The sequence below is a fragment of the Lampetra fluviatilis genome, chromosome 16 (assembly GCF_964198595.1).
Source record: "Lampetra fluviatilis chromosome 16, kcLamFluv1.1, whole genome shotgun sequence".
Taxonomy (NCBI): Eukaryota; Metazoa; Chordata; class Hyperoartia; order Petromyzontiformes; family Petromyzontidae; genus Lampetra; species Lampetra fluviatilis.
The window spans coordinates 10,524,113-10,551,610 of NC_136290.1; the positions used below are offsets into that span (position 1 = coordinate 10,524,113).

Here is a 27,498-nt window from a genome sequence, read left to right on the forward strand (position 1 = left end):
CAACAATATCACATTCAGGTGGCCAAGCCAGACATCCCAGTCAGGAGCAACGGAGTATATCGCTGTGATGTCTCCTTAATATTTGTGGCTCGGCAATTGCATTGTTTTATGTCGTGTGGTCTGTTCTGGATGACCTCAGTCGCACAATGGAGTGTTTTATATATATTGTTTCCGTTTGTGCATCGGGTATTCGCATCTGTCGTGGTTTGTGCAGTGGATGCTTCATTGATAAATATATAATTGGGGAAAGTCCATGTGATGTGGTGCCTGCTTCTACAACGCCTGTGCTGCTGCTGATTATGCTGACAGCAATTCCAGCTAGCATGGTAGCTCAGCGGGGAGTGGATATGGATATTAGGCTGCAGCGTTCTGGGTTAAATTCCAGCTCCATTGGCCTGTTTGGATTTTTATTATATCAATAATTAATGGTAATCAAAAGAGCACTGATATTTTTCTCATTTATTTGCATATGTGTAACTACCACAATGTGAACGATGTAATAACCATAGCATTTACAGCCCTCCCCTGATCCCTTGTAGTGTCGGGAACAACACGGTAGCTTTGCCAAGCAGTCGATCTGGGGTCGAATCCCTGAAGTAATATGTTAGTGATTTATTTAAACGTCACAGAACGGACCGTATAACATGGTTCTTTCGGTAAAGTCATGTAGGTATAAAATACAAAATAAATTAAATCCCAACGTTTCGGGCGCAACACATCAGGTGGAACAACCACATCAATAAACAATTGCTGAAGCGGGTAAGAGATTTATTTTATTTTATATTTTATACCTACGTGACTTTACCGAAAGAACCAAAGAGTATGGATCCCTGCAGTCACGAAAACGTCAAATCTCGAAGGATAAGGTCAACACGTGATTGCGGCACGTGTAATAATGATATTTCAATCGCGCTGAAAACTCCGCGTGCGTGCAGTTGAGTCACGATTCCACGTGGGGCCCTGCGACGTTTCACACTGGTTGGTGGTCGAGTGGGGAGCACGTGGGGCTGTGAGTCACGGAGTCACGGGTTCAAATCCAACGCTTGTATTTAATAAAAAAAAATACAATAAAAACTATTTTTAAATCCTTTATATTAAGTTCGCTTGCTTGCGTGCTTGCTTGCGTGCTTGCTTGCTTGCTTGCGTGCTTGCGTGCTTGCTTGCGTGCTTGCTTGCGTGCTTGCTTGCGTGCTTGCTTGCGTGCTTGCTTGCGTGCTTGCTTGCGTGCTTGCTTGCGTGCTTGCTTGCGTGCTTGCTTGCGTGCTTGCTTGCGTGCTTGCTTGCGTGCTTGCTTGCGTGCTTGCTTAGGACCGTGCAAATCTTTCGCTCGTTTTTTAACCCACTTCCCGTGATCCAATCGAGCTGATATTTTCCACACAGACTCGTTGTAACAGACAATTCATGTTCGTGAAAAATTCCCAAAATTTTACACTTTTTAGGCAAAAAAATAATATTTTACATATATTCAAATAGAACGCATTCATGGCTTTGGCTGAACGTCAGAGTGTAAGAGCCCAGGGCGTAACCCCTCCACAGGCCGTGGCGGAGTAGCGCAGTTGGTAGCGCCCTCGCTTCCCATGCCAAAGGTTGCGGGATCGATCCCCGCGTCCTCCACAAGCGAATATATTTTTAAATCCTTTATATTAAGTTCGCTGCCACGCATATAAAGGATTTATAGTGAAAAACTATGTTTTTACGGGTTATACTTATTAAATCCTTTATATTAAGTTCGCTTGCTTGCGTGCTTGCTTGCTTGCGTGCTTGCTTAGGACCGTGCAAATCTTTCGGTCGTTTTTTAACCCACTTCCCGTGATCCAATCGAGCTGACATTTTCCACACAGACTCGTTGTGCCAGACAATTATTGTTCGTGAAAAAAAATTCCCGAAATTTTACACTTTTTAGGCAAAAAAAAAATATTTTACATATATTCAAATATAACTTATTCATGGCTTTGGCTGAACGTCAGAGTATAAAAGCCCAGAGCGTAACTCCTCCACAGGCCGTGGCGGAGTAGCGCAGTTGGTAGCGCCTTCGCTTCCTATGCCAAAGGTCGCGGGATCGATCCCTGCGTCCTCCACAGGCGAATATATTTTTAAATTCTTTATATTAAGTTCGCTGCCACGCATATAAAGGATTTATAGTGAAAAACTTTGTTTTTACGGGTTTACTTGTTAAATCCTTTATATTAAGTGTGCGTGCTTGCTTGCTTAGGACCGTGCAAATCTTTCGGTCGTTTTTTAACCCACTTCCCGTGATCCAATCGAGCTGACATTTTCCACACAGACTCGTTGTGCCAGACAATTAATGTTCGTGAAAAAAAAATTCCCAAAATGTTACACTTTTTAGGCAAAAAAAATTATTTTACATATATTCAAATAGAACGCATTCATGGCTTTGGCTGAACGTCAGAGTGTAAGAGCCCAGGGCGTAACCCCTCCACAGGCCGTGGCGGAGTAGCGCAGTTGGTAGCGCCCTCGCTTCCCATGCCAAAGGTTGCGGGATCGATCCCCGCGTCCTCCACAGGCGAATATATTTTTAAATCCTTTATATTAAGTTCGCTGCCACGCATATAAAGGATTTATAGTGAAAAACTATGTTTTTACGGGTTATACTTATTAAATCCTTTATATTAAGTTCGCTTGCTTGCGTGCTTGCTTGCGTGCTTGCTTAGGACCGTGCAAATCTTTCGGTCGTTTTTTAACCCACTTCCCGTGATCCAATCGAGCTGACATTTTCCACACAGACTCGTTGTGCCAGACAATTATTGTTCGTGAAAAAAAATTCCCAAAATTTTACACTTTTTAGGCAAAAAAAAATTATTTTACATATATTCAAATATAACTTATTCATGGCTTTGGCTGAACGTCAGAGTATAAAAGCCCAGAGCGTAACTCCTCCACAGGCCGTGGCGGAGTAGCGCAGTTGGTAGCGCCCTCGCTTCCCATGCCAAAGGTCGCGGGATTGATCCCCGCGTCCTCCACAGGCTTTTTCTTTTATATTTAATCTTTTATATTAAGTTCGCTTGCTTAGGACCGTGGAAATCTTTCGCTCGTGTTTTAACCCACTTCCCGTGATCCAATCGAGCTGACATCTTCCACACAGACTCGTTGTGTGTGACGATTAATTTTCGTGAAAAAAAAATCCAAAATTTTACACTGTTTAGGGTAAACAAATTAAATATTTAATTACCAATTGCTTAATGGTGGCAGACAATCATCTGACCCATAGGTGGCAGCCATCTCAAGCCAGAGGACGAGAGGACTCTAGCCGCCACGCATATAAAGGATTTATAGTGAAAAACTTTGTTTTTACGGGTTTACTTGTTTTTAAATATGTACTTCGGTCAGAAAATATATTTGAAATCACATTGTACAAATGACTGATAACACATTCATGCGGATGGAGCTGGTAGGAACGTTGGGTTGCTCGGTCAATGGCCAGCGTCAACGGCGGCGTGGTGTATTCTGCAAAGCCGGCATGAGTAGGTTAAACGTTGAGTTTTATAAGGGCACCGCGGGGTGACCAGCCGGAGCATGACAATTGCATAGGTTCAAATCCTGGCAAAGGTGAGTTGCTGAATATATGCCGGAAAGATGGTAAGTGCCTATGTGAATGTTAACTGACATAGGTGGAGTTGTTGGAGAACCGTGGAGGGAGATCTGCGTGTGTACACAAATGGACCATGTGTGCAGGTGGATGTTGATCCCAAAGAGTTGAGACTTGAACCAGATGTGATGAAGGTGACCAGGAAGAGAGTGGCGACACACGGAAGGTTGAGAGTTGGACCGGACATGAAGGAGACCTGGAACAGAAAAGGAGGAAATGTTATAGGTTTTTTATACACATGCACATTTTTTTGACCGCTAGGGGGCACTGTTTTACCACCAGGGGGCGCTGTTTAATTAGGATACCCATTTGAAAATGTCATTTTCTTGCAATACCCAAAACTGAAACAGGTTTTTAAGCCATTGAAGCGATTTTCCATGGTTTTACGCAAAATCACGGTGAAATCTGACACTTAAACTGCAAAAGTAATGCAAAAACAGTAAAATAGTGATATTCAACGACAATAGTGTCCTGCTTTGCTAAAAGTTTTCATTACAACTGCTGTTTACATGACGAAAAATGTTTCTACGACAAAATACAAACAAAACATGTTTTATCAATAATAATGTCCAAATATTTACAACTTACATAAATACTGTATATCTGTTTAAAGCTTAAAAACAGTCGTGAAGTCTAGTTAAAAGAACCCCGATGACTGGAAATACACTCATCCAGCAGTGGAATGACAAAATCATTACATATGTACAAACAACAACCAGTAAACGTGTTAAAACGAAGTGAAACATCAAACTCCCATCATTTTCAGAAACGATTAAAAGTTACTGGTGATGTTTTTTAACAAAAATACGACTAAAACTTTTTTTTTTTTAACGGTGTCTAAAATACAGAACGTAACTTTTAAGGTAACATCTTAAACCCACTTCGGCAAACATTCATAAACAATATTTCCCTATCTCCCCCTCTGATTTCGCTACCCTCCTCCTGCTGTCCGCTGCAGCAGCCCATGCACCAAATCCGCAACCCCCAGTGTTGAAGCTCACCGCAAACGAAAAATCGCTTCTCTTGTGCCGTGGCCTCTGCTGTTTGGAACTCCCTCTCCTCGACCGTCTGCACTGCAAAGTCCCTCCTCCCCCTGTTCAAGTCGAAACTCAAGTCATTCCTCTGGGATTTTTGCACACAGCGTTGATGTACGGTGCTTTTTCTGGAAGACTTTGCTGTTTTTTCTTGGATTTTTCTGTTTGCGCGTAGTCACTTTGAGATGTTTCTTGTTCATATTTTTGTTTGTTGCGGTTGCACCCGAGTCAAGAGCCGCATGGCTCACAGGGCTATACCTAATACATGAAACTAAAACTAAAAAAAATTAACTCTCTACCTATGATTACGAAGTTCCTTTTTGCTGTCTGCCCTGTATCTCCCCTGCCCTTATCCTGTGCAAATAACGGAACACGCACATCTCTGGCAGATGCCCTCCTACGCCCCTTGCTGCCAACAATGCCGCCCTGCGTTTGTACACCATCTTGAGATCCAGTCTCAACGGAGAAGCTTCACAACCCCGCAATGTGCTGCCGTGCGCGCTCGGATTTCACTGCGAGTGTCGCCCTCTAGCGGCGATGGGAGATGCAAGCCCCAAGAGCGAATCAATGGATCCCTGAACCTGGTGCCCGCAGCGCCACACTTGCCCGTGTCTGCCTGCCTTGGACAGCCAACTGAGTGTTTTTTACTGCGGAGGCGCCACTCATCCGCGTGGGTAATTCATCACCGAAAGAGTGGGGCTGCATCACTATAAAGTGGAGGTGTTCTCAGCTTGCGACGTAGACTCTGACATTTCCAGACACAATCCCATGATAGACATGGGCTGTGATGTGAAATTACCAGCAACAATTTTTATATATAGTTACATACTCTTTGGTTCTTTCGGTAAAGTCACGTAGGTATAAAATAAAATACATTTAAAAGTGATTTGATTTATTTTATTTTCTACCTACCTAGCCTGGCACAAACACCGTGGTGACGACCCCGCCACTTAGTGGCGAATGGCGGTTGTGTTGCAGGTCATTGGCGATTATGTACAGGGCGTTGGGGTGACGCCCCAATTTGTAATAATCTTTAAATATATTTTTTTATTAAGAAAAAAATCAATAGCATGAAAAAAACAGAGTTAGCAATTCACTTTGTGTTACATTTCTGTTCGGATCTATTGAGTATAATCCATTCAAATAGAATACGCTGGGCGTCGTGAGAAGAGGCGGCACTCTGCGGCAGCGGCGTGGCAGCTCTCGTATCGACCATCTGCGCGTCGGAAAACCGAGGGAGTTTAAAGTGCGATGGCGAACGGATAAAAAAACCCCCACCGGACATTGGCAAATGCAATGGAGCAAGAGCTGAAAAGTGTGCAAAGATGCGCGCAGAGATGACACGGAGACAGAGACGCACACGGTTCAAGGGGTCGTAGGCAGGTTAAAGACATCGTATTGGCCCGTTCGGAAGAGTCAGGCACCTTGGACAGGAAACATAGCTGGAAGGGACGATGGGATGGCTGATGGCCCAGGCGAACAAAAGTACCGTTCAATACTGTTCGAGCAAGTACTGTGTGAGAGGCGGACACGCCCGAGATGACCTCCGCCGTGGAGATGGAGCGATGAAATCAACTCTTGCGCAGAAACCAAATTGGTTGTGGCATTGCAAAACCGCGCGCTCTCATGGTGGTTGGTTTTGGGGTGCTGGAGAGCTCTTCATCCAGCAGTGAGGGGTAGGTCATGGCCAGTGGTCATAAGCCTGAGGTTTTTTAATGACTGCTTCGTGACGTTTATTCACGTAGCATTGCGTCTCTTGGAACATCGAGTTATTTGTTTTTTTTGTTGGACCAAATTCGAAAAAGCGAGAAAAAAAACAACAACCCCTACTATTGTTGTTTTGGTTGTGCGACCCCCTAACGTCGAGTTATTTGTTTTTTGTTTGACCAAATTCGAAAAAGGAGAGAGAGAGAAAAAATCCAACCCCTACTATTGTTCTTCTTGGTTCTTTCGGTAAAGTCACGTAGAAGGGAAATAATACAATAATAAAAATAAAACATAATAAAATAATTCTCACGACGTTTCAGCCACAACGCAAGCAGCCGTCATCAGGTGAGGACGGCTTGCGTTGTGGCCGAAACGTCGTGAGAATTATTTTATTATGTTTTATTTTTATTATTTCCCTTCTACTTGACTTTACCGAAAGAACCAAGAAGATGAATCCCTGCAGTCACGAAAGCTTTAAATCGAAACCCTACTATTGTTGTTTTGGTTGTGCGAACCCCTTTGTGCTGATGCGTGACGCTGGGTGACCCGGGTGTAAGTCGAGCGCACGGGCCCGTGTGTGATGTTGGGAGCGTTCCACCAGGCGGCGCTGGACATTGCTTCACGTCACACGTGGGCAACCGGTGGCTTGAGTTGCTCCTGCAGGGCATACATTTGTGAGCACACTTTGTTGGCAAATTCAGCAGGAAGTTTGGAAATTGGAAGATTAGATGCACCACTCAGCAGAAGTAATAATAGTAATAGTGTAGAGCATTGTATTCATTCGCTGCTGGTTGATGGCTTTGAATGCTGTCGGTCCATGTGGGTTGTTTGACCATACTTCATCATCACGCGGGTTAGTGGCTCGTACTGATGAACACACACTGCACCAGGTTCGCATTTGATGTTGAGTAACCCTAGGAGAAGCCCAGGACCGCCTTAGATAATAACACCGACGGTTAATGATATCCGTGCCCATGAGTCGAACTGACCGTGTCCCAACCCTGGTGGTTTGGTGGTGAAAGTGGTCAGCGCGTGCCAGAGTTCGCCACCGGGTACCCGATACCCGTACCCTACCTGATACCCGGCTACCCGTACCCGGCCGGGTACGGGTACGGGTAGCCGTTTGCGACCCTGGTGCGGCCGGGTACGGGTAGGCCGTGAGTCACTGGTGAGTAACTGTTTGTCACTCATTTCCCAACTTCTTGTCTCTTCTCACAATTCAAGTTCCTAGAATCAACCCACCCGCGCCTGCCGGGTACGGGTAGGGTACGGGTACGGCCGGGTACGGGTACCCGTTTGCGACCCTGGTGCGGCCGGGTACGGGTAAGGAATCAAAACCCGTTTGCGACCTCTGGCGCGTGCCAAAGGAGACGAGCAGGAGGAGGAGGTGGGGGGACGGAAGTGCGTCTTACAATCCGGAGAAGAGGGTAGTATATTATTGTTAGGCAGGAAGTCACGAAGCAAGCCAAGCTTCCGTCCCACTGTGCGGCGGCAGGGCTGTGGAAACGCCCGTTGTGAGCGAACGAGAAGACGACTCCGTCTCGGAGTGACAGCGACGCCCCGATTGTGAATCCTGGCCCCCACACTCCTCCCTCCCTCCTGAGCGGGGTGCCGTCACTGCCGTGCTACCACCACGCCAGAGGTCGCAAACGGGTTTTGATTCCTTACCCGTACCCGGCCGCACCAGGGTCGCAAATGGGTACCCGTACCCGGCCGGGTACGGGTACCTGTTCCGGGTACGGGTACCTGTTCCCTACCCGTACCCGTACCCTACCCGAATGAGTGACAAACGGTTACTCACCAGTGACTCACGGCCTACCCGTACCCGGGTATCGGGTAGGGTACGGGTATCGGGTACCCGATTGCGACCTCTGCACCACGCTCACTGTGGCAGCACTTGCTGCGCTCGTCAATGGATTGTGTTCCCGGCGGTTATTAGGGTTAGATTTCAGATAAGAGGAGTTCATCTTAACGTAGCAGGCTTTCGCGACCAATATTCTTCATAATAAACGTTTTTGGGTTAGATCACGTTATTTATAAATGTGTCGTAACCCTCCACTACCCGACACGGCCAATCAGCAAAAAAAGTGTCACGTTGACAAAAGACAAATAGTTCACTACTTTAGCCCACCGGTGTGTTGAAGAGTGAAACCACAACATTTTCAATTTTGGAGTACGACGTTTCGCTGGTAATTGCAGCCAGCATCATCGGGCAATTCGCCCAATGATGCTGATTGGCCGTGTCGGGTGGTGGAGGGTTACGACACATTTCTAAATAACGCGATCTAACCCAAAAACGTTTATTATGAAGGAGTTCATCTGTACAAAAAATTCGGTATTTCTCACATCTACACAACTACTGACTACCAACTCAATACGCAGCCCATACTGCTCACGTACTGCCATATATTTAAAGCCCCCCCCGCAACAGATTAGCATAATCGGCGAATAGATTTTCTCTTAAAAGTGATGTCCAAAAAAAAATACTCATACTAAAACAAAACCAAGATGTTCACCCAAAATGTCGTGGGTGCCTCTTGGCCGTAACTTGGAAACGTGGCGAATGTCTCTTGGCCTTATCTAACATTACTGCACACGCCCAGACACCCACGATGCTCCTCCACGTGCCGGCAGCATCGCTGCTTCACATGGGTCCATCGCAGCCGTAGCGGCAGGCAGGCTCGTGCCGTGGCTCAAGAGGCCACACGCACACACGCAGACACGACGTGAGAGAATGCAACGTCATGAGATGGTCGAGCAAATGAAAAAAACACTGCCTAATTAGTCATGGGCGTATATTTGAATGTAAACGTTTCGGTCCATGTGTTTTGCACGCTGTGACGGATGGTGTTTCATTATGCTGCTGTTCTATGAAAGCTGGAATTTTGTTACAAATCAAAGGTTATGGGGCGTGTCTGGTAAACTGCGAATAATTAAACACGTGATAAATATGATAATTGTTTTTTACCCATTTATCTGGCAACAACACTGACACCTTTTTTACAAGGAGTCATGTTCGCATTGACCACAATACCTGCGGTCGGAATGCATACAAAAAACACAATTCTGGTAATGTATGCACTGTCCTTGAAATTGATTGGTCCACACCTGTCTCGGGTGTGGTCCACACCTGAGGACGGCTGCCTGCGTTGTGGCCGAAACGTCGTGAGAATTTTATTTTATGATGTTTAATTTTTATTATTTTATTATTTCCCTTATACGTGACTTTACCGAAAGAACCAATAATATATAATACGGCGTTTCGGCCAATTAATGCGTGGCTCCACGTGCGACGAAACCGGAGCACCTGCAGAAAATCCACACGTGTGAAGGGGCAACTCGCGATCTCAACTGGAAAGCCAGGGTACCGTGGCACTTCCTCGACGCACCGCGGGAAGTGAGTTTACCAACATTTTGAGTGATCCACAAACCATCGCCTCCACCGTGCTAAGTATGCTAGATTTGTGTTTCTATTTCATTTATACCTGATGATGATTGCTTGTGTTGCAATCTAAACGTCGTATGCTAGTATTTAATTTATTATTTTATCTTTATACGTGACTTTACCAAAAGAACCAAAGAGTAATTACGAGCGTGCATAAGTCATCACCACTCGACTAAATACCAATTACAGTATGCTGTAAATACCAAATATAGTATAACAGTTTAGGGAATGCTTAGAACAAAACAAACCTAAAAATAAAGGTTTGGAAATTTGGGGCGAACCAAAAATGATGGCCTGGGGTTTCGATTTAAAGCTTTTGTGACTGCAGGGATTTATATTCTTGGTTCTTTTGGTAAAGTCACACAGAAGGGAACTCATAGCGCAGGGTCATCCTGCAATTGGGGATTGCTTTAGGTATCGAGTTAACCACGGTTCACATCAGTGAACCAATTAATTCGCCTCCTGTGATGTGTGAACCTAAATATCTCAGAAATTAGGCAGTTACTCCGATAACACACTTGTATGTTTTATACAGCAAACCCTCGCTGAATCTCTATTTTTTACACAGGATGCTGCGTTTGATGTTTGGCCAAATACATTAACGCTTTGCCTATACTGCAATGTAAACAATACAATTATTACATTTACAACATTGTACTACACATGCGAATTACTATGAACATTTTAATTATTTCATTTAAATCAACCACCTACTCCCAGTTCACCAACCCACACTGGCCAGTGTGGTGAAGTATGGTCAAACAACCCCCCACATAACTAACAGGGCGTGGACAGCGCCGGATTAAGCTAGTGGGGGGCCTGTAGCACGTGTTATAAAGGGGCCCTAAAAAACACATAAATAATTAAACACACATTTTTTACTTGCACAATAAAGCAATTGTATTTTTTCGTTTGCTATACAGCCAGATAATACGACAAATCGCTAACCTTAAACACCCAGTCGTCTATAAAAGTTGAAGGCGGTATAGTACTATAATAATAGAGCGAGTGCAGAATCACTGAACGGGAATCGATAACTTGAACGCATTTATCGCGGGCCCCTTGAAAGTGCGGGGCCCATAGCATTTGTAGCTACTTTTGCTACTGGGATAATCCGACACTGGGCGTGGAAGATTCCTTTAACCAGCGCTGGATCGACACAGGGCTATAAATCATCTGCAATAAGTGCACAAGGAATAACACGGTACGAGTCATTCACAAGCAATGATTATATTATTGTACTCCTCTTGCGTATGTGTATATTCACCACTGCTACTTGGCAAGCCATTGGCTATCAATTTAATATTTGTTCGTGCTGCTGTAATAACTCGGCCTGTGTGGCCCCGCTATTACGACTCGGGCTATCAGCTTCGGGGCACATTGCACCCACCCATCGTATCGCTGGTGTCGGTCTGCTTCCGCGGTTAACCACTCTCCAAACCCACTGACTCAACGGGCGAAGTGGAGTTTGGAATTAAATAAGGGTCGGCGGTCCATCTCTCTCGTTGGCTTACCCCCCTCCCCCCCCCCATCTGAACACCTCTTTCCAATGTTAAAACGACCTGACGCATGATGGCACGGGTGGGTGTTGCTCTCGTTCTACAATGTGGAGTGTGCATTGTTTCACGTGGGATTTTTGGAGGCGATTGAGAGACTTGAGATGGGTTAATTCATTAGCGTGGCAATAACATGACGCTATTGCACCGTGGCATTGTGAAATATGTATGTTCAAATATACCGTGGATATAAACTGCATGCATCGTAGCATACTTTTGTTTGTATATTGAAATGCGTTTATAGTTCCGCGTGTATCACTCGATAACCAAAATGAGTACGATGATGATCACGACACCAAAGACATTTACATTTCCCTTTCTAAAATGCAGAGCGCGTGATCTGATCGAGAGAGAGGACAAAATATCCAAAGGGGCGATTGGCATGGCTACGATCACTTGTCAGAGACACTTAATGCCATATGTCAATATCACAATCTTGTTTTCAAACCATCATACCGTACTACTAATTGATTTATTTCACAATAAATTTTTTTACATCATCATACTTCTACTAATCATCATAATCATCATCAGATATGATCTTTACATGGCTCGATGAAGGTCTCTCCAAAGCCATCGCTTGGAATAACACCGAGAGACGCAGGGAAAGGACCACGTGCTTTTTGTGAAGCATTCTTCCGCTTTTTGACTCGAGAACCAAAAGTAGCAACGGCAAAGAGGGCACCAAAGGGCACCACCGAGGGTAATACCGTGCCCCTCATTCTGACTTCCTGGAATCCAGCTTCGCGAGGTCTTTTTTTTATTTAATCACATTTCAATGTGCGTACAGGTCACGTGTCGACAGGAGCGGTGGCGCGCTACGTCCTGTGACCAATCACTTCGGAGGCACGGTCTATCGGAGCACGCAAATTGTCTGAAAATTACAAACCACGCTTTTCTGCTACACGGTCACGGCAATGCAGTACAGCAAGTGGGTTCCTAAAACGCACGTGCTTTAAAATAAAATGTCACCGGCCTCGGGGTGGGTTGTCTCCGGGTTCGCGAGTTTCCTCCCGCACGAAGCAAAACACTCGTTAATTACCGAACGGAAATGGACCAACATCCCAACGCAGGACCCTCCTGCAAAACATTCTTGGAACTCAGCAAGACCTTCCTGTATAAATGGACGATGTTTTTTTTCCCCCTTCTGATTATGAGAAACAATGCCACGGTGAGTTGTTTCCGTGATGAAACAGTCGTGCCCGTGCATAAGTGGCACTGCCTTAGAACGGAAGTACGTTATCGCAGTTGACGTTTCGGGCATCGAATCTTGTGCAGAGCTTAGAGATGGACGTGTAGTTTAGAAGACTGGGGGTTTAAGTCAAGAAATGAAATGTTTGAAATGTACATGCAAAGTTTAATGTACATATGTGTTTAGCATCAAACAAAACCTGAACAAGTTATAAAAAAAACAAATCTACAAATTAACTAACGTCAAAATGACCACATTTATGTGCAAAGGTGACGCGGTTTTCAGGCTTTGATCACCTGCACGTGAAATTGTCGTTGTTTGCTCTACATCTGCATCAGTCATACGAAATGAGAAGAATGCCAACCTGTAGCGTGGGGAAAAGAGTTCAGAATGCATGAAATAATATTCTTCAGTAAGGGGCTGGAATTCGCCCGAGAGGTACGTCACAGTGGGAGATGGAGCGATTGTATAACCTCGTGTGCAGGTGCTGTGTGAATTGCTGCATCGCAAGATCGTGGGAGATGGTGACAACTTGCTTCGAGCCTTCATCCAGCAGTGGATTAATCATGGTTGATGGTGATTCGTGAGAGCTGTGCAGGAGGTTTTCACGGTTGTTACCGCACGGCTCTCCAATGTGTTTTCACACGTGTCGGGAGCTTCTTCAGGAATTGAGAACGGAATAAGAATAATAAGTTTCCTGAAGAACTTTCAATTCTTGAGTAGCTTTGCCAATTCTTAAAAGCCCTTGGAGAGGGATGCACGTCCTGTTTGGGCATAGAAAAACACCCATGAAGTGGTCACAATGTCATTTAACGCCAGGGAACGACTCTATATAGTCGACGTAAGACTTGTAGTGAAGTGCCTATCGGGCACAATCAATCCATCATCAACAACGTAATTGGGGAAGGAATGAAAACAAAGGAAAAGTGCTGCTTGGGGTAGCGCTGTTTAATGGCATCACGGGGTCGCGATTCCGTAAAACGACTTTACATCAACAAAGCGCACTTCACGAACGTGGCCCAAACACTGCGGTTTTAGGCTGGGATATTTGACCATCTAAGTCAGTTATTTATCACCGGTTCGATTCCTCGACAGATCGGAGAATGCAAAACTACTTGGGAGTTAGGGGGGGGGGATTAAAAAAGTCTCACCCCTGTTCTCACGTGTGCCGCTGGACGGGAGGTGGTCTGCAGGGCTTAGTGACATCGACCTTTGGAATTATTTACGTATAATTTAAAAAATGATACCATTGGAACCTCATTTGCCAGAAGAAAAAAATATGATAATTGTTTTTTTACCCTTTTATCTGGCAACAAAACTGACAACTTTTTTTACAAGGAGTCATGTTTGCATAGACCACCTATACCTGCAGTCGTAATGCAAACAAAAAACATAACTCTGATAATGTATGCACTGTCCTTGAAGTTGATTGGTCCGCAAAGGCGCCTTTTCGCGTCATCTGGTCCAACACCATGTGAGACTAGGCTCTAAGGAAAGCTGTCTCGGGTGTGGACCAATCAACTTCAAGGACAGTGCATACATTATCAGAGTTGTGTTTTTTGTTTGCATTACGACTGCAGGTATTGTGGTCTATGCAAACATGACTCCTTGTAAAAAAGGTATCAGTTTTGTTGCCAGATAAAAGGGTAAAAACAAATTATCATAAAAAATGACGTTTATAGATAAGATATTAATGGTCCCCGTTCTACTTACGAGATTAAGAATAACAAAACACAACTCCAGAAGCCACGATGAAAACAATATATAACGGAAGAATATACTGTACTCATTTCTACAATGTCTCTTTATTTAACAAATATATTTTACATTTGTAATTAATTAATCATTGCCGACACCGGAACGCATGAATGCACCGCATGGTCAAAATGTCAGAGTGACTAATTTGTGTTCTGGTTCCATAATGCAGTGCTCGTAGCAGGGAATGATTCGCCCTTCTGAAAAAAATAAACTGCGTCGAGGCATGATGTAGGGAACGTACCTCCGTTTGTAGAAGTGAGAATGTCATGCTGTCATTATAATAATTATCAGCCCTTTGCCAATCCGCTGCCGGAAGAATGGCTCCCCTCCCCCACGCCCTGTCAATCGTAGGGGTTGTTTGACCATACTTCACCACGCTGGTCAATGCGGGTTGGTTGAAACTATAGCATATTTTTTTTGCATTAACCTCACACTTGCTAATGCACTTCGCCCCGTCATTACCTGCTTTTGCACCTTTTGGAAACTATTTCCTACTTTTTGGAAACTATTTACTCCAGTGTGATGTTTACAAGTAACTGGAAAAAATAAGATCACAGACTCGGCATAAAACAATTTACAACGCTTTGTCAATCCACTACTGGATGAAGACCTCTCCATGCCAGGTCTATGGGGGGGGGGGGGCGTTGACCATACTTCACCACGGTGGTGAGTGAACGATGAAGGTGAATGTGTCATAGCAGCATCGCTTGGTATATCACTCGCCATTGATCTTAGGCGTGTCCAGGAATCGAACGCAGGTCGCAGGGCTCATAGCTGCTCCCACCACGCATGGTGCGTGTCAAATAAATTCCCATTTCGATGCAGTGCAGGACAATAATTAATGTACTGTTTGTACGTGTTGTAACAGCGCTGATTCGTTTCATGCTGTAGATCTTGTGTATACGTGTGGGTACAATCATCAGGCGCGTACACAGTGCAGCGACTTAAATTGCAACTCGAGCGACAAAGGTCGGTAAACGTCGAAAAATCCGTCGACTGCTTCGGTGGCAAATCAGCAGGGACTGGAGTTTGGGAGAAAACAAAACGAAGTAGTCCTCTCAGAGATTCGTATCTCACTGAACATTTTCATGGGTCGCTGGTAGTCTGGAGTGTCTTGCACATGACTATCATCAGCCAAGGCCATAGCGAGGAGTATACTGTGTGTGGTATGCCGGGTACTGTGATAGTTTGCGTGTCACTGTTACACTGATGTAGGTGGGACACTCTGAGCAGTAGCTGCAGCCATAGCGAGGAGTATACTGGACGTGGTATGCCGGGTACTGTGATAGTTTGCGTGTCACTGTTACACTGATGTAGGTGGGACATTGCTAGCAGTAGCTGCAGCCATAGCGAGGAGTATACTGGACGTGGTATGCCGGGTGACGGTCGCTGACAGGGACGACAGACCCGGCTGAAATGAAGCTCCGCCGACGCCCGAGACGAGAGCACGACTCTCAGTGCTTCGTGTCTCAAACCCGACGCGAGACTTGCAAGCGGCTATTGCGCAAATTTCCGCCCATTGTGCACCGAGTCACGACAAGCGCGCGGAGAGGAAGTTTGGCTTCGGCCAGGGGGGCCCTCTGTGCGCGCCACTTCTATAAAACGCGGCTGGAGGCTTGGCTGTGTCACTCCGGTGCGCGCGCGCGTGTGTGTGTGTTGTGCGTGCGGGTCTCCGCATGAACATGTCGACATCAAGCTCCAGGAAAACGACTGAGCCAGCAGAGTAAGTTCCTATACATCTATATGCCCGTACTCACACAGAATTGCACCGTAGGACAAGGTTAAAGTCCTTGCGTACGTACAGGTTGGTGTGTGCGGTTGGGGTACATATAGGGTATAATAATACAGTGCAGGGTAATTGTCGATTGGCGTATATCGTACTGCAGTGGCAGTGCCTTACGCCGATGATCACTACATCAAGCCCGCGGTACGAGCAGCGTCCCGTAATATGAAATTAATAAGCCCTGGCAATGGGTATACAATTACCGCATCGCCGCGGAATTGTTCCGCAGCGATACAAAGTTCTGGGCTGAGTTGCAGCCATCGTGGAGCAGAATGCACTTCGAAATGCCGAGTGCATCAGGCCCTGCGAATATTCACGCAGAGGGAAGTGGTGACACTGGCGGGACAGAGAGAACGTCAGCGATGGGACGGTGTCGGCTCGGATCGTTACGTCGCAAGATCGTGCGAGACGGCGACTGCTTTTGGGGGGGGGGGTCTTCATCCAGCAGTGGATCGATCATAGCTACCGATGATGATAATTGTGATTGTACGGGAGGTGGAGCGGTGGCGCAGTGGTTAGCGCACCGCATGAGTTGTAAACACGATCGACTCCCTGGGCCATGGCTCACATTAGTCAAGAGAGTGATGTGGGAGCGTCTCTCCCCCCTCCTCAACCTTAAACTGACCAAGGTAGTGAAGTATGGTCGAACAACTCCTCCTACGAGCAAAAGGCGTGGGGAAGTCCTCATCCAGCAGTGGATTGACCAAAGAGCCGTGGTTTTAACTAATAGACATGTCACACGGTCAACGTTTTCACTTTGCCCGGAGGATAGACCGCGAAACACATAGCCTAAATGATATAATTATATATGTTGAAAATGTATATTTTTGGCAGGTTGACGGGATATGTGACGGATGTTGTGGGCTGTATGTGTAATTCATCATACAGTAGCTGCATTGGGTTGCCCCCGTACTGTGAACATGAACCCATGTTTACTGCAGCGATGTCGTCGGATCTCATCACAGCCGACTGTATTGGGTCATCAAGTTTTACTGCTCAAGTTTTACTGCATTGATCATCGTCATCATCATCGGCCGTGAATTATCCACCGCTGGATGAAGGCCTCCCTAAACCGTTGCCATCTCCTATGATCTTCTTGGTTCTTTCGGTAAAGTCACGTAGAAGGGAAGTAATAAAATTATAAAAATCAAACATAATAAAACAATTCTCACGACGTTTCGGCCACAACGCAAGCAGCCGTCCTCAGGTGAAAACCAGGTCTGTCGAGGCGACAGCGTCTGAATGAAACAGCACACGTGCTTGGAGCATATATATAAGCTGAGTTGGAAGGGGGGGAAAGAGCGCCTTGACAAAAGAATATGTATATCAAGAGGCATTTAGCATATTTATGGGAAATGCAGGTATGTGATTAGTACTACTTATGCCCGTGCATTATGCAGGATTATCAGCATCAAAGGGAGGAGATAGGGGTAGCATTAATAAAGGGAAGGAGTGTTAATAGTATGTAGCTGCAGTAACTAAAACCACCACGTGATCATGGGCGCGAGCAATGCTTCAAGTGAAGAGTCACACGTGTGTGGGAAGCCGTGGCGCAGTGGATGTGCACTGCCCTACGAACTCAGCCACTCGAGTTCGATTCCAGCTCACGGCCAACAGTGACGATTATCTGGGCCTCCCCCCCCACCCCCAGGTCGACTCAGCCTCAAATGAGTACCTGGTGCGGTATGTAAACATCGCCACTAGGGAGATAAAGGCGGCCGGGCGTGGTGTTGACCACCACCCACCCACGTTTGAAGTTGCCGGACTTAACGTGCGCTCGCGAACAGCACTTGCCCCAATATTATGGTAAAGGCTGTATGGGGCATCTTTGTCTTACACTCTTAAGTGGATCCACACCTTTCCCACATTGCGTGGGACGTGTTCAGCAATTATCCGGTGCGTGAAGTGTGCAACGATCGACGTAATGTGTACTGTGCATGTACTTGAAAGGGATGGAATTTGAGAAGTATTATTCGTTCACAAGCCACCTTACCACGTGTCATATGTAAGTTCCTCTTTGCATAACAATACCGTCAAGTATTTTATCTGAGACTGTACAATAACAATCCGACCAGGTGGGGGAGGATCCCATCATCTGGGGGTAGGACCCCAATCATCCGGGAGGACCCCATTGCTACAGAGTAAATAATAGCCAAAGCCCCCCCCCTCCATATTGGTCAAGGGGGGCTTTGGCCATACTTCGCCACGCTGGTCAGTGCAGGTCGGTGAAGGGGGGAGCCCAGGACTGGTTCAGATATCGCTTGTCACTGATGTTAGCCGTGGCCTAGAATCCAACTCACTGTTCCTATTCAGTGCAAAAGACAATGAGCGTATTGATTTTAAGGCTGATAAACTAAATAATGTTTCGTTATTTGTGGAGATAAAAGAGCGGAATTCTGGCTATGTTAGGTTTTTTTTTGTTACCGATGCTGCTGCATGGCAAGGCACATTGAGTTAGTGTTGCTTTGCCATTGAACTGGGTCCCATATTTTATTTGGCGTGCTTTTGCCAATAACATCCGGTAATCCAGCAACCTGACTCTGCTGTTGAGACCCAGATGGTCGAAATCGGTCCCGAGTTTGCTGATTGATAACATTGGCCTGGAAAGCCAATAGGCTGATAGAATTAAACAACAGAACATATAAAAACACAAATTGTACTTTACCAGGTAAGGCCCACTGAGCTACATTGCTCTTTTTTAAAAAGCGACCTCGCCACAAATTATATCTCATCGAAGTGGCTTATCATGTGGCAACGTAATGCAGCCAAATACGCTAAATGCATGTTTCTAAATGTGGAGGGAAAACCCGGAGAAAAATCCACGAGACCCCAGGGAGAGACATGAAAACTCAAAATATACAACAGGCATCAGGGTCAGGATCACAACCACGACCTCCTGTATACCAGGCATAGGCAGTTAACATCTCATGTGGAAACGCACAGCAGAAAATACTCAACGGGCATGTTTCTAAATGTGGAGAGGAAAACCGGAGAAAAATCCACGCGACTCTGGAAAGAGACACGCAAACTCCAAATATACAGCAGGCGTCAGGGTCGGGATCGAACCCACAACCTCCAGTGTACCAGGCGAGGTAGTTAACATCTCTCCACCCCCCTTTCAAATATTAATACGTGAGGTGGGGGGGGGAGGTCATTGAGTTCAACCCCCCATCACGGCCAACATCAGTGGCAAGTACTTCGTACGTTTGCTTGCCCCGCAGAGGTCGCAAACGGGTTTTGATTCCTTATCCGTACCTGTTCCGGCCGCACCAGGGTCGCAAACGGGTACCCGTACCCGTACTCGGCCGGGTACGGGTAGGGTACGGGTATCGGGTACCTGATTGCGACCTCTGGGATGAAGCCATGTTGCAGGCGCGGGTGGGTTGATTCCAGGAACTTGAATTGTGAGAAGAGACAAGACGTTGGGAAATGAGTGACAAACGGTTACTCACCAGTGACTCACGGCCTACCCGTACCCTTACCCGGCCGGGTACGGGTAGCCGGGTATCGGGTAGGGTACGGGTATCGGGTACCCGGTTGCGACCTCTGTTGCCCCGGCAACGGGCGCACTGACTATGAGCTGCGCGTGCCACTGCGCCCCCAGGGAGCCCGTGGACGAGGTGCTGCGAATGCCGCCGATGATGCTGATGTGCGGCGGGTGCCGGCAGCCAATCAGCGACCGCTACCTCCTCAAGGCCATCGAGCAGTTCTGGCACGAAGACTGCCTTAGCTGCGACCTCTGCGGCTGCCGCCTGGGCGAGGTGGGACGAAGGCTCTACTACAAGCTCGGACGCAAGCTCTGCCGCCGGGACTATCTGCGGTAACCGTGGGGGGGGGGGGAGAGGTCTTGCTCGGGAAATGGCTGGAGTCCTTGACTGAAAGCTTTCGTGACTGAAGGAATTCATATTCTTTGGGTTTTTCGGTAAAGTCACGTAGATTGAGGTTCAAATGAGTGAAAATAAAATAGGCAAAAAACTAGGACGGTTCGATCGCAATACAAGCGATCGTCATCAGGAGGTCATCGGGGCGATCGCTTGTGTTGGGATCGAAACGTTGTTGTTTTATTTTATTTTTTATTAATTTGAACCCATCTACGTGACTTTAGCAAAAGACCCAAAGAATATGGCTGGAGTTGCCTGGTGATTGGGGGGGGGGGGAAGGGGAGGAGTGGGAAGAAACGAAATGTCATTGGTTGATTTAACAAAATGTGTCGGTTTTGAGTTTTTAATGGGGGAGTGTGCTCACCATTGTGATGGAGTGCTCTCGCCGGTGACTTTCACTCGATCTCACACAGGTCAGATCGAGTGATTCAGCAATGGATACTGACGAATGACTGACTGACGACATCTCATACATGTCAACCCCTTTATTGGACACCCTGCGCCCTGATAAATCTCAACGTTCCTTCTACAAAGTCCCACCACAAGGGAGAAAAACAAACAAATATAATTATATTTCGATTTAAAGCTTTCGTGACTGTAGGGATTCATCTTCTTGGTTCTTTCGGTAAAGTCACGTAGAAGGGAAATAATAAAATAATAAAAATAAAACATAATTAAATTATTCTCACGACGTTTCGGCCATAATGCAAGCAGCCGTCCTCAGGTGACGCTGTCTTTCCGACAGACCTGTTCTTCACCTGAGGACGGCTGCTTGCGTTGTGGCCGAAACGTCGTGAGAATTATTTTATTATGTTGTATTTTTATTATTTTATTATTTCCCTTCTACGTGACTTTACCGAAAGAACCAAGAAGAGAAATATAATTATTTTGCCTCTATTGAAACGGCTGCACGCCATATGGACCTTAACACTCAATTTCCCCGTACAAGAATACGGGTACACCGTATGGGTTGACAGGTTTGACATCTGATAAGCCAGCAGAATTTGTATAACAAGCCTCAGTTTGTATGGGGGGGGAGGAAGATTAGGAAATCGCTGTGATTGAGAGCGTGGTTTCATCATGCGTGGCTGAAACCCACAATTATAATCGAGGGATCATCATTGCAATACTTTTGGTTCTTGATTTAAAAGCAGAATGATGGAAAGACATGTTTCCATACATCCTTACAAGTTCTCCAATCCATGTGTTCCTACTTAAATGTTAGTGAAACCTTAAACGTTGACCTCTCCACCGCTTCTTTGCTTTAATGTGCAGACCATTTTACCGCCTCTTCAGTCACCTGTATTTGCGCACACACAATCATCCTGCCTAAATTGTATATTTGCTATTTAGTTAACAAGTTATATACCTAGTTCTGAGAGCCAACATGTGACGAAATAAAAAAAAACAACTACAGGAATTTTGTAGCTTAAATAACTCCCTCTGCAGGGCTTTCAAGGGCTTCTTTATGTGAACTACTGAGATGAGTACCATAGTATCTCAGCCAATAAGCTCCCTCAGCCTAACGGTTTAGAGGCATTTCATTGGTGGGATGTGGCTGGGTGTCTCGGGTCAGAGGACACCTGGACAACACTGCTGAGAGCCCGAGTTTAGTTTAATAGTTTGTTATAGTTGGAGTCGGAGTTTCAGCCGCATGTGATTTAACATGCTTCAGTAGTGCAGTGTGACTATTTGGCCTGATTCAATGACTGCCCCAAAAAAAAAATCAAAATAAATGTTTTCCACTTAATTTTGACGAAATTCCAGCTCTAAGAATGTGAAATTTGCGTTTGATTGGCATACGATGGACGATATTTGTAGCAAATGTAAACAGTAGACCCTGTTGGTCTATTGGAGTCACTTGAGATGTACCGTAATTATGTAGTGTCTTCTTCGAGGACTATCCTTTGACACGGGGTCATCCACAACTAGCTGCAGAGTTTATTTGCCCTTGTGACATGAAGCCCATAACACAAATTGAATATAATACAGCAAAGGCACAACATTCAATAACATACATTTCACGAATGGAACAATGATCCTGTTCCCTAACAAGTAAAATAATACACATTCAAAAAGGGATACACTAAATACATAGAAAATATATAAATACGGGTTTTCTAACGATAAATATTCTGCAATAACTACATGTTGTGCACATTAAACACACAACTATTTGTATTTAACGGTGCAGCGGCGAGCACACTGTGTTGTGGACCCAGAAGCCCGACTCTGACTTTCAGCCATTGACAACATCTGTTGTGAATGTGGTGACCACTATGAACCAGAGGTCGCAAACGGGTTTTTATTCCTTACCCGTACCCGGCCGCACCAGGGTCGCAAACGGGTACCCGTACCCGGCCGGGCACGGGTAGCCGGGTATCGGGTAGGGTACGGGTATCGGGTACCCGATTGCGAACTCTGCTATGAACCGGCTTTGGCCTCGCTTAAATCTACCAAGCCAAAGTGACCAGCACGGAGAAGTATAGTGGAACAACCCCCCTGACTGACACGGTGTAGTTGAGGCCTTCATCCGGAAATCGATTGACAAAGGGCTGTAAATAATATATTGTTACTATTATGTTACTTTGCATAGAATAATGGTATTTCCTGCAAAACACGACGAGGTTTATTGAAATGTAAATAGAGTTGCGTGGAGACAATTCGCTTTCCTGTTTGCGGCAGTGGGTTTCTACGCGCAGGTTTAACTTGTAGGAATGTTACCGTGGCTATAAAGTCTGAGAGCTACAGCTGAACGATTTTTCAAAATTAGTGCCAGGGCGCGCTGGTTGGTAGGACAAAATAAATAAAGTAGCTTCCGATTTCCCACATTGCCGATATTTTCTTTTGAGAAGGCGTAGCGTTAAATAGATATGGGGCCCTCCATAAATGACGCCACGCCCCTGGGGGGGGGGTGGGTGTCAGACATTTGTGACGATGTGTGACGAGGGGGCGGGGGGGGTAAGAAATGTGACGTCACATCAAAATGCGCAACTTTAAATAATTATAGACAACACGTTCTACTTAATTAAATCTACTTTTTAATAAATGTTTTTTCCTACAACAGCAGAGTGCAGCGCCACATTAAATACGCACAACAATGACAATAGTTTAAAGCGATTTGAACCATGTTTTATTTTTTGGGGCGGGGGGGGGGGGCAGTGCTTTATGACGTCACATTTGAGGGGGGGTCTGACTTTTGTGACGCCGTGTGACGAGGGGGGGGGGGGTCAAAAATCGTCCAAAATCGCGTGACGTCATTTATGGACGGGGCCCCTATGGATCGGGAAGTTACATGGAAGGAAGAATAAGGAAGGGAAAAACACGCGACAGGGCATCGCTTCATGGAATTAGTGTCGCTCGCGTGCAGAATCAACACAACAAAAATATCCAGGCGTGGATTTACAATCGGAGTGGAAATTATTCATCCATCCACCCACGTCTGGGCGATTCGATGAATCATTGCGTTTAAGGATCGTGATTCGATTATTTTATGCACGTACATTATGGTGAATAGTAGATGCTCTCGTAGCTGCACGTGTTATTTATTTATATTACATAAAAAAATATACCTTGAGATGGAGCATGACATTTGCAAGGGTGTCCAGGCTGACACGCACTCATTACATACAGCGTATACGAATTGAAAACTATCGATTATCAAGGACACGGTTGGGTGCACGTGATCGCAAGCGTAAGAATAGATGTCATTCGATGGATCGGTGCATCGTTCGCACCGTTAGTTATTGCACCTCATCACGCCAAACATGGGCTAACAAACCACTCACAGAGTACACAGGTCTAAATGCTAACGTGGGAAAACAATAAACCGGACTTATACTTTTTCCATAACGCACTTCTGCCCCACGTTCAACCGGCAAACCAGTGGCTAGCGGATGTGTGCCAGCATCGTCAGCAGTGGTAATTGAGTCAGCATTTTTTTTTATAGTTTTACAAATATATCATCATAGTCTCGATCCAGTGAAGTTTTCAAGTCTTTTTTTGTTGTTGTTTAACCAGATGAGAAATAAAGAGACCCGGGGAAAAGCTCATTTGCAAGGGTGACCTGGGGCATTAGTTAAAATTTGCGGGCAGGTTTTGAATTTTGGCGTAGCGGCAGCCAGGGAGTGGGACGCGTTGGACGAGCGTCCACGGGGCGGAGACGGAGCGATGAAATCGGCTCGTGCGCAGGATCGTGGGTGGTGGCAGCGGCTTTGGGGAGGCCTTCATCCAGCAGTGGATTAAGCACGGATTAATGATAACAATACAACGCGGCTTGGCACAGCCTTCACGCGTGGCCAGTTAAACCGGTGGCTGACGTCTCTGTCCAGCGCCGGATCCAAGGGGCGGGGAGATGGGGGGGGGACGATTGCCCAAAACTACCACTTGAGACCCCCGACAATTGGCATTATATTGATATTTACCAGAAATAATGCGTGGAACGAATTTATTTATTAACGCAGGGCCCTATTTGTACATACGTGTGTGTATGTTGAACTCACGTAGCCAACCGTGCTAATCGGAGTGTGCGGCGGGGGGGGGTGATAACTAACTAAACACAAAAATGCTGCGCTAAAGAAATGAGTTTTCAACCTAGAGGTCAACACCGATGACCCAGTGTGGACCTCTGCAGCCAAACATATCTCGACCGTTAGGGCGGCAGTCTGCTCTTGTTCAGTGTCGGCCCACTACCTACTGGGCTTGAAACCCCCCCCCCCCCCAACACAAATCCACCCCGCACCTTCCACCTGCATTGAGAAGTTACGAGATCCGCTTGTGTCTGTGCCCAGGCTCTTTGGGCAGGACGGTCACTGCGCGTCGTGCGAGAAGCGCATCCGAGCCTTCGAGATGACGATGCGCGTGCGGGACAAGGTTTACCACCTGGAGTGCTTCAAGTGCGCCGCCTGCCAGAAGCACTTCTGCGTGGGCGACCGCTACCTCCTCGTCAACTCGGACATCATCTGCGAGCAGGACATCTACGAGTGGAGCAAGATCAACATCATGATGACCTGAGTCGCCCGGGGAGGAATGGCAGCAGCAGCAGCACGAGAAGCTGATGGATGACGGAAGGCCTGGTGCTGGGAGGATAGAGGCTTGCGGGCTCCAGGAGAGGGAGTCCAACCCAACCCAAAAGGCTTCCGCGCTCTGGCTCCATGCAGCATATTTCGTTCCAAAAACTACCGACAGAGACGTTGAAGAAGGATGCAAGGTGCGTGTGGTCCAGACAAGAGGAGTGCGATGGAGGTGTAGCAATCGCTCGCTCACGCCACTGCTGCTGGAAGGGCCTCCATTATTAGGAGCTCAAGAGAGGCCCTCTAGAGGTGCGTGTATTGACCTACTCTTCCACGCTGTTACCCCACGGGCACGCGACCTGCCGATCGAGGAACTGTGCCTGATGCCTGTTTACAAATGAACCTTATGGCGGGACCCTGGGGTCCCATAAGCCCCCGGCTCTCGCATAAACTGCGTTGCGACGTTATTTTATGTCTGTTGAAGGCGAACGACACGGCGATCTATTCCTCTCGACGAGCTCTACACGATGCGCTAATCAAAGTGACAAAGTTTTGTTTCTTCTGCGCATTCGTCCTCGTCGCTGCACTTGGACACGACAACAGAATGATCCGCGCCAGGTGGGTCGCGGCGTTTATGTGCGCGGTGGGACGGAGTCGGAAAATGTTTTTAATAATTAACGATTTTGACTTCCGTTTATTGGTGACCCCGAGGTCCCGCCATAAGGTTCGTTTAATAAACATGCGTATCGTGGATTTATTTGGCTGTTATACATTTCCACATAAGCCACTTCAGCTATCATCTGTGGCCAGGACGCTTCTGAAATAAACGCGCTATATAGCTCATTGGGCCTTACCTGGTATTTAAACAACAAAAACTTTTTTTCTTTAGTTTAGCGAGTTTTGTCACGCGCACAAAATGTGCCGACGAGTGACCGACTTCAGCACCACCGGCGGTGCAGATGCAAGCTTCGCGTCCGCCTTACTTTCCGGAGCGTCTTAAAACCCGGAGAATACAGCGTGTATATATATATAAAAAAACGTATTATTTTTCCTCAGTTTTATTGAGTCAACAAACCACCTCTGAGGGGAGGCCCGATCATGTGTTCTGGGCCCAAAAAAAGTCGACATGATTTACAAGCAATGGTGCTGAACAGTGAATAATGCTGCCTGGTCCGGAGATTGATTTTGTCGTAACACACGATGGTGCGAAACGAGCGTCATGGTTACTGTGGTCAGGCTTGTAGAAGGATTTGCATTAAGAGGATATTTTTTTTTTAAAGAAAGCCAACTTCAAGGCAGTCAGACAAAATAGTTTTGCGATACTGTATTTGTGCAGGTTTCTGCTGGTGCATTGTGAATGGATGTTTGTTCGGGATAAAATGACTTGTTCCCAAATCCTCATCCCGCATGATACCCATGTTTCACTTGACTGGAATTATTCATTCAGGGCAACTATTCAATTCAATAAAATATAAATAAATAAGATTGTGGTTACTCTAGCGGCCTCTCGTGGCCGAAAATGCATTACACATATAAGAACTTATAAACATTGGTTCTCACGCATGTGATTTGATGTGTGTATCGTGAATATAAGAATCAATATTTATTGATGAATTGATGCATTGCTACGTCCGTAATATGTATGAATTCATTATGAAATTTGGCAATTTAAACATGTTTACACATTTACAATCCATTTCGCATATGCGTCTGTCGATGAATGTAGATGATAACGGAATATAATAATGAAATATGTAATGCAAGAAAATTATTGGAAAACAATCTCAACTGATATGCAAAAATGTACAGATAAGAGTTGTGCGAACGGTCACTCTACAAAATGAGGTAATCTCTTAAAATATTGTTTCGGGGACTAATTTGTCATTCGGAAGCCTAAAGACTGCCCACACGATGAAGATTTCCTACCTAGCTGATGGATGACGGAAGGCCTGGTGCTGGGAGGATAGAGGCTTGCGGGCTCCAGGAGAGGGAGTCCAACCCAACCCAAAAGGCTTCCGCGCTCTGGCTCCATGCAGCATATTTCGTTCCAAAAACTACCGACAGAGACGTTGAAGAAGGATGCAAGGTGCGTGTGGTCCAGACAAGAGGAGTGCGATGGAGGTGTAGCAATCGCTCGCTCACGCCACTGCTGCTGGAAGGGCCTCCATTATTAGGAGCTCAAGAGAGGCCCTCTAGAGGTGCGTGTATTGGCCTACTCTTCCACGCTGTTACCCCACGGGCACGCGACCTGCCGATCGAGGAACTGTGCCTGATGCCTGTTTACAAATGAACCTTATGGCGGGACCCTGGGGTCCCATAAGCCCCCGGCTCTCGCATAAACTGCGTTGCGACGTTATTTTATGTCTGTTGAAGGCGAACGACACGGCGATCTATTCCTCTCGACGAGCTCTACACGATGCGCTAATCAAAGTGACAAAGTTTTGTTTCTTCTGCGCATTCGTCCTCGTCGCTGCGCTTGGACACGACAACAGAATGATCCGCGCCAGGTGGGTCGCGGCGTTT

At 46.2% G+C, this 27,498-nt stretch overlaps 1 protein-coding gene across 1 annotated transcript; it reads left to right on the forward strand.

Moving 5' to 3' along the window:
• The first annotated feature begins 15,935 nt into the window (after positions 1–15,935).
• On the forward strand, positions 15,936–25,372 carry LMO2 (LIM domain only 2). The gene is made up of 3 exons (XM_078863454.1): positions 15,936–16,022; positions 19,687–19,902; positions 24,754–25,372. Exons 1-3 carry the CDS (start codon positions 15,976–15,978, stop codon positions 24,974–24,976), a joined length of 486 nt encoding a protein of 161 aa, XP_078719580.1. The 5' UTR covers positions 15,936–15,975; the 3' UTR covers positions 24,977–25,372.
• The last annotated feature ends 2,126 nt before the right edge of the window (positions 25,373–27,498 follow it).

Bases quoted from the DNA above. Each gene is read 5' to 3' on its own strand.
- LMO2 (XM_078863454.1), top strand. From the start codon at position 15,976: ATGAACATGTCGACATCAAGCTCCAGGAAAACGACTGAGCCAGCAGA. The intron at 16,023-19,686 runs GTAAGTTCCTAT...CTGCGCCCCCAG, and splicing joins AAAACGACTGAGCCAGCAGA to GGAGCCCGTGGACGAGGTGC. The intron at 19,903-24,753 runs GTAACCGTGGGG...GTCTGTGCCCAG, and splicing joins TGCCGCCGGGACTATCTGCG to GCTCTTTGGGCAGGACGGTC.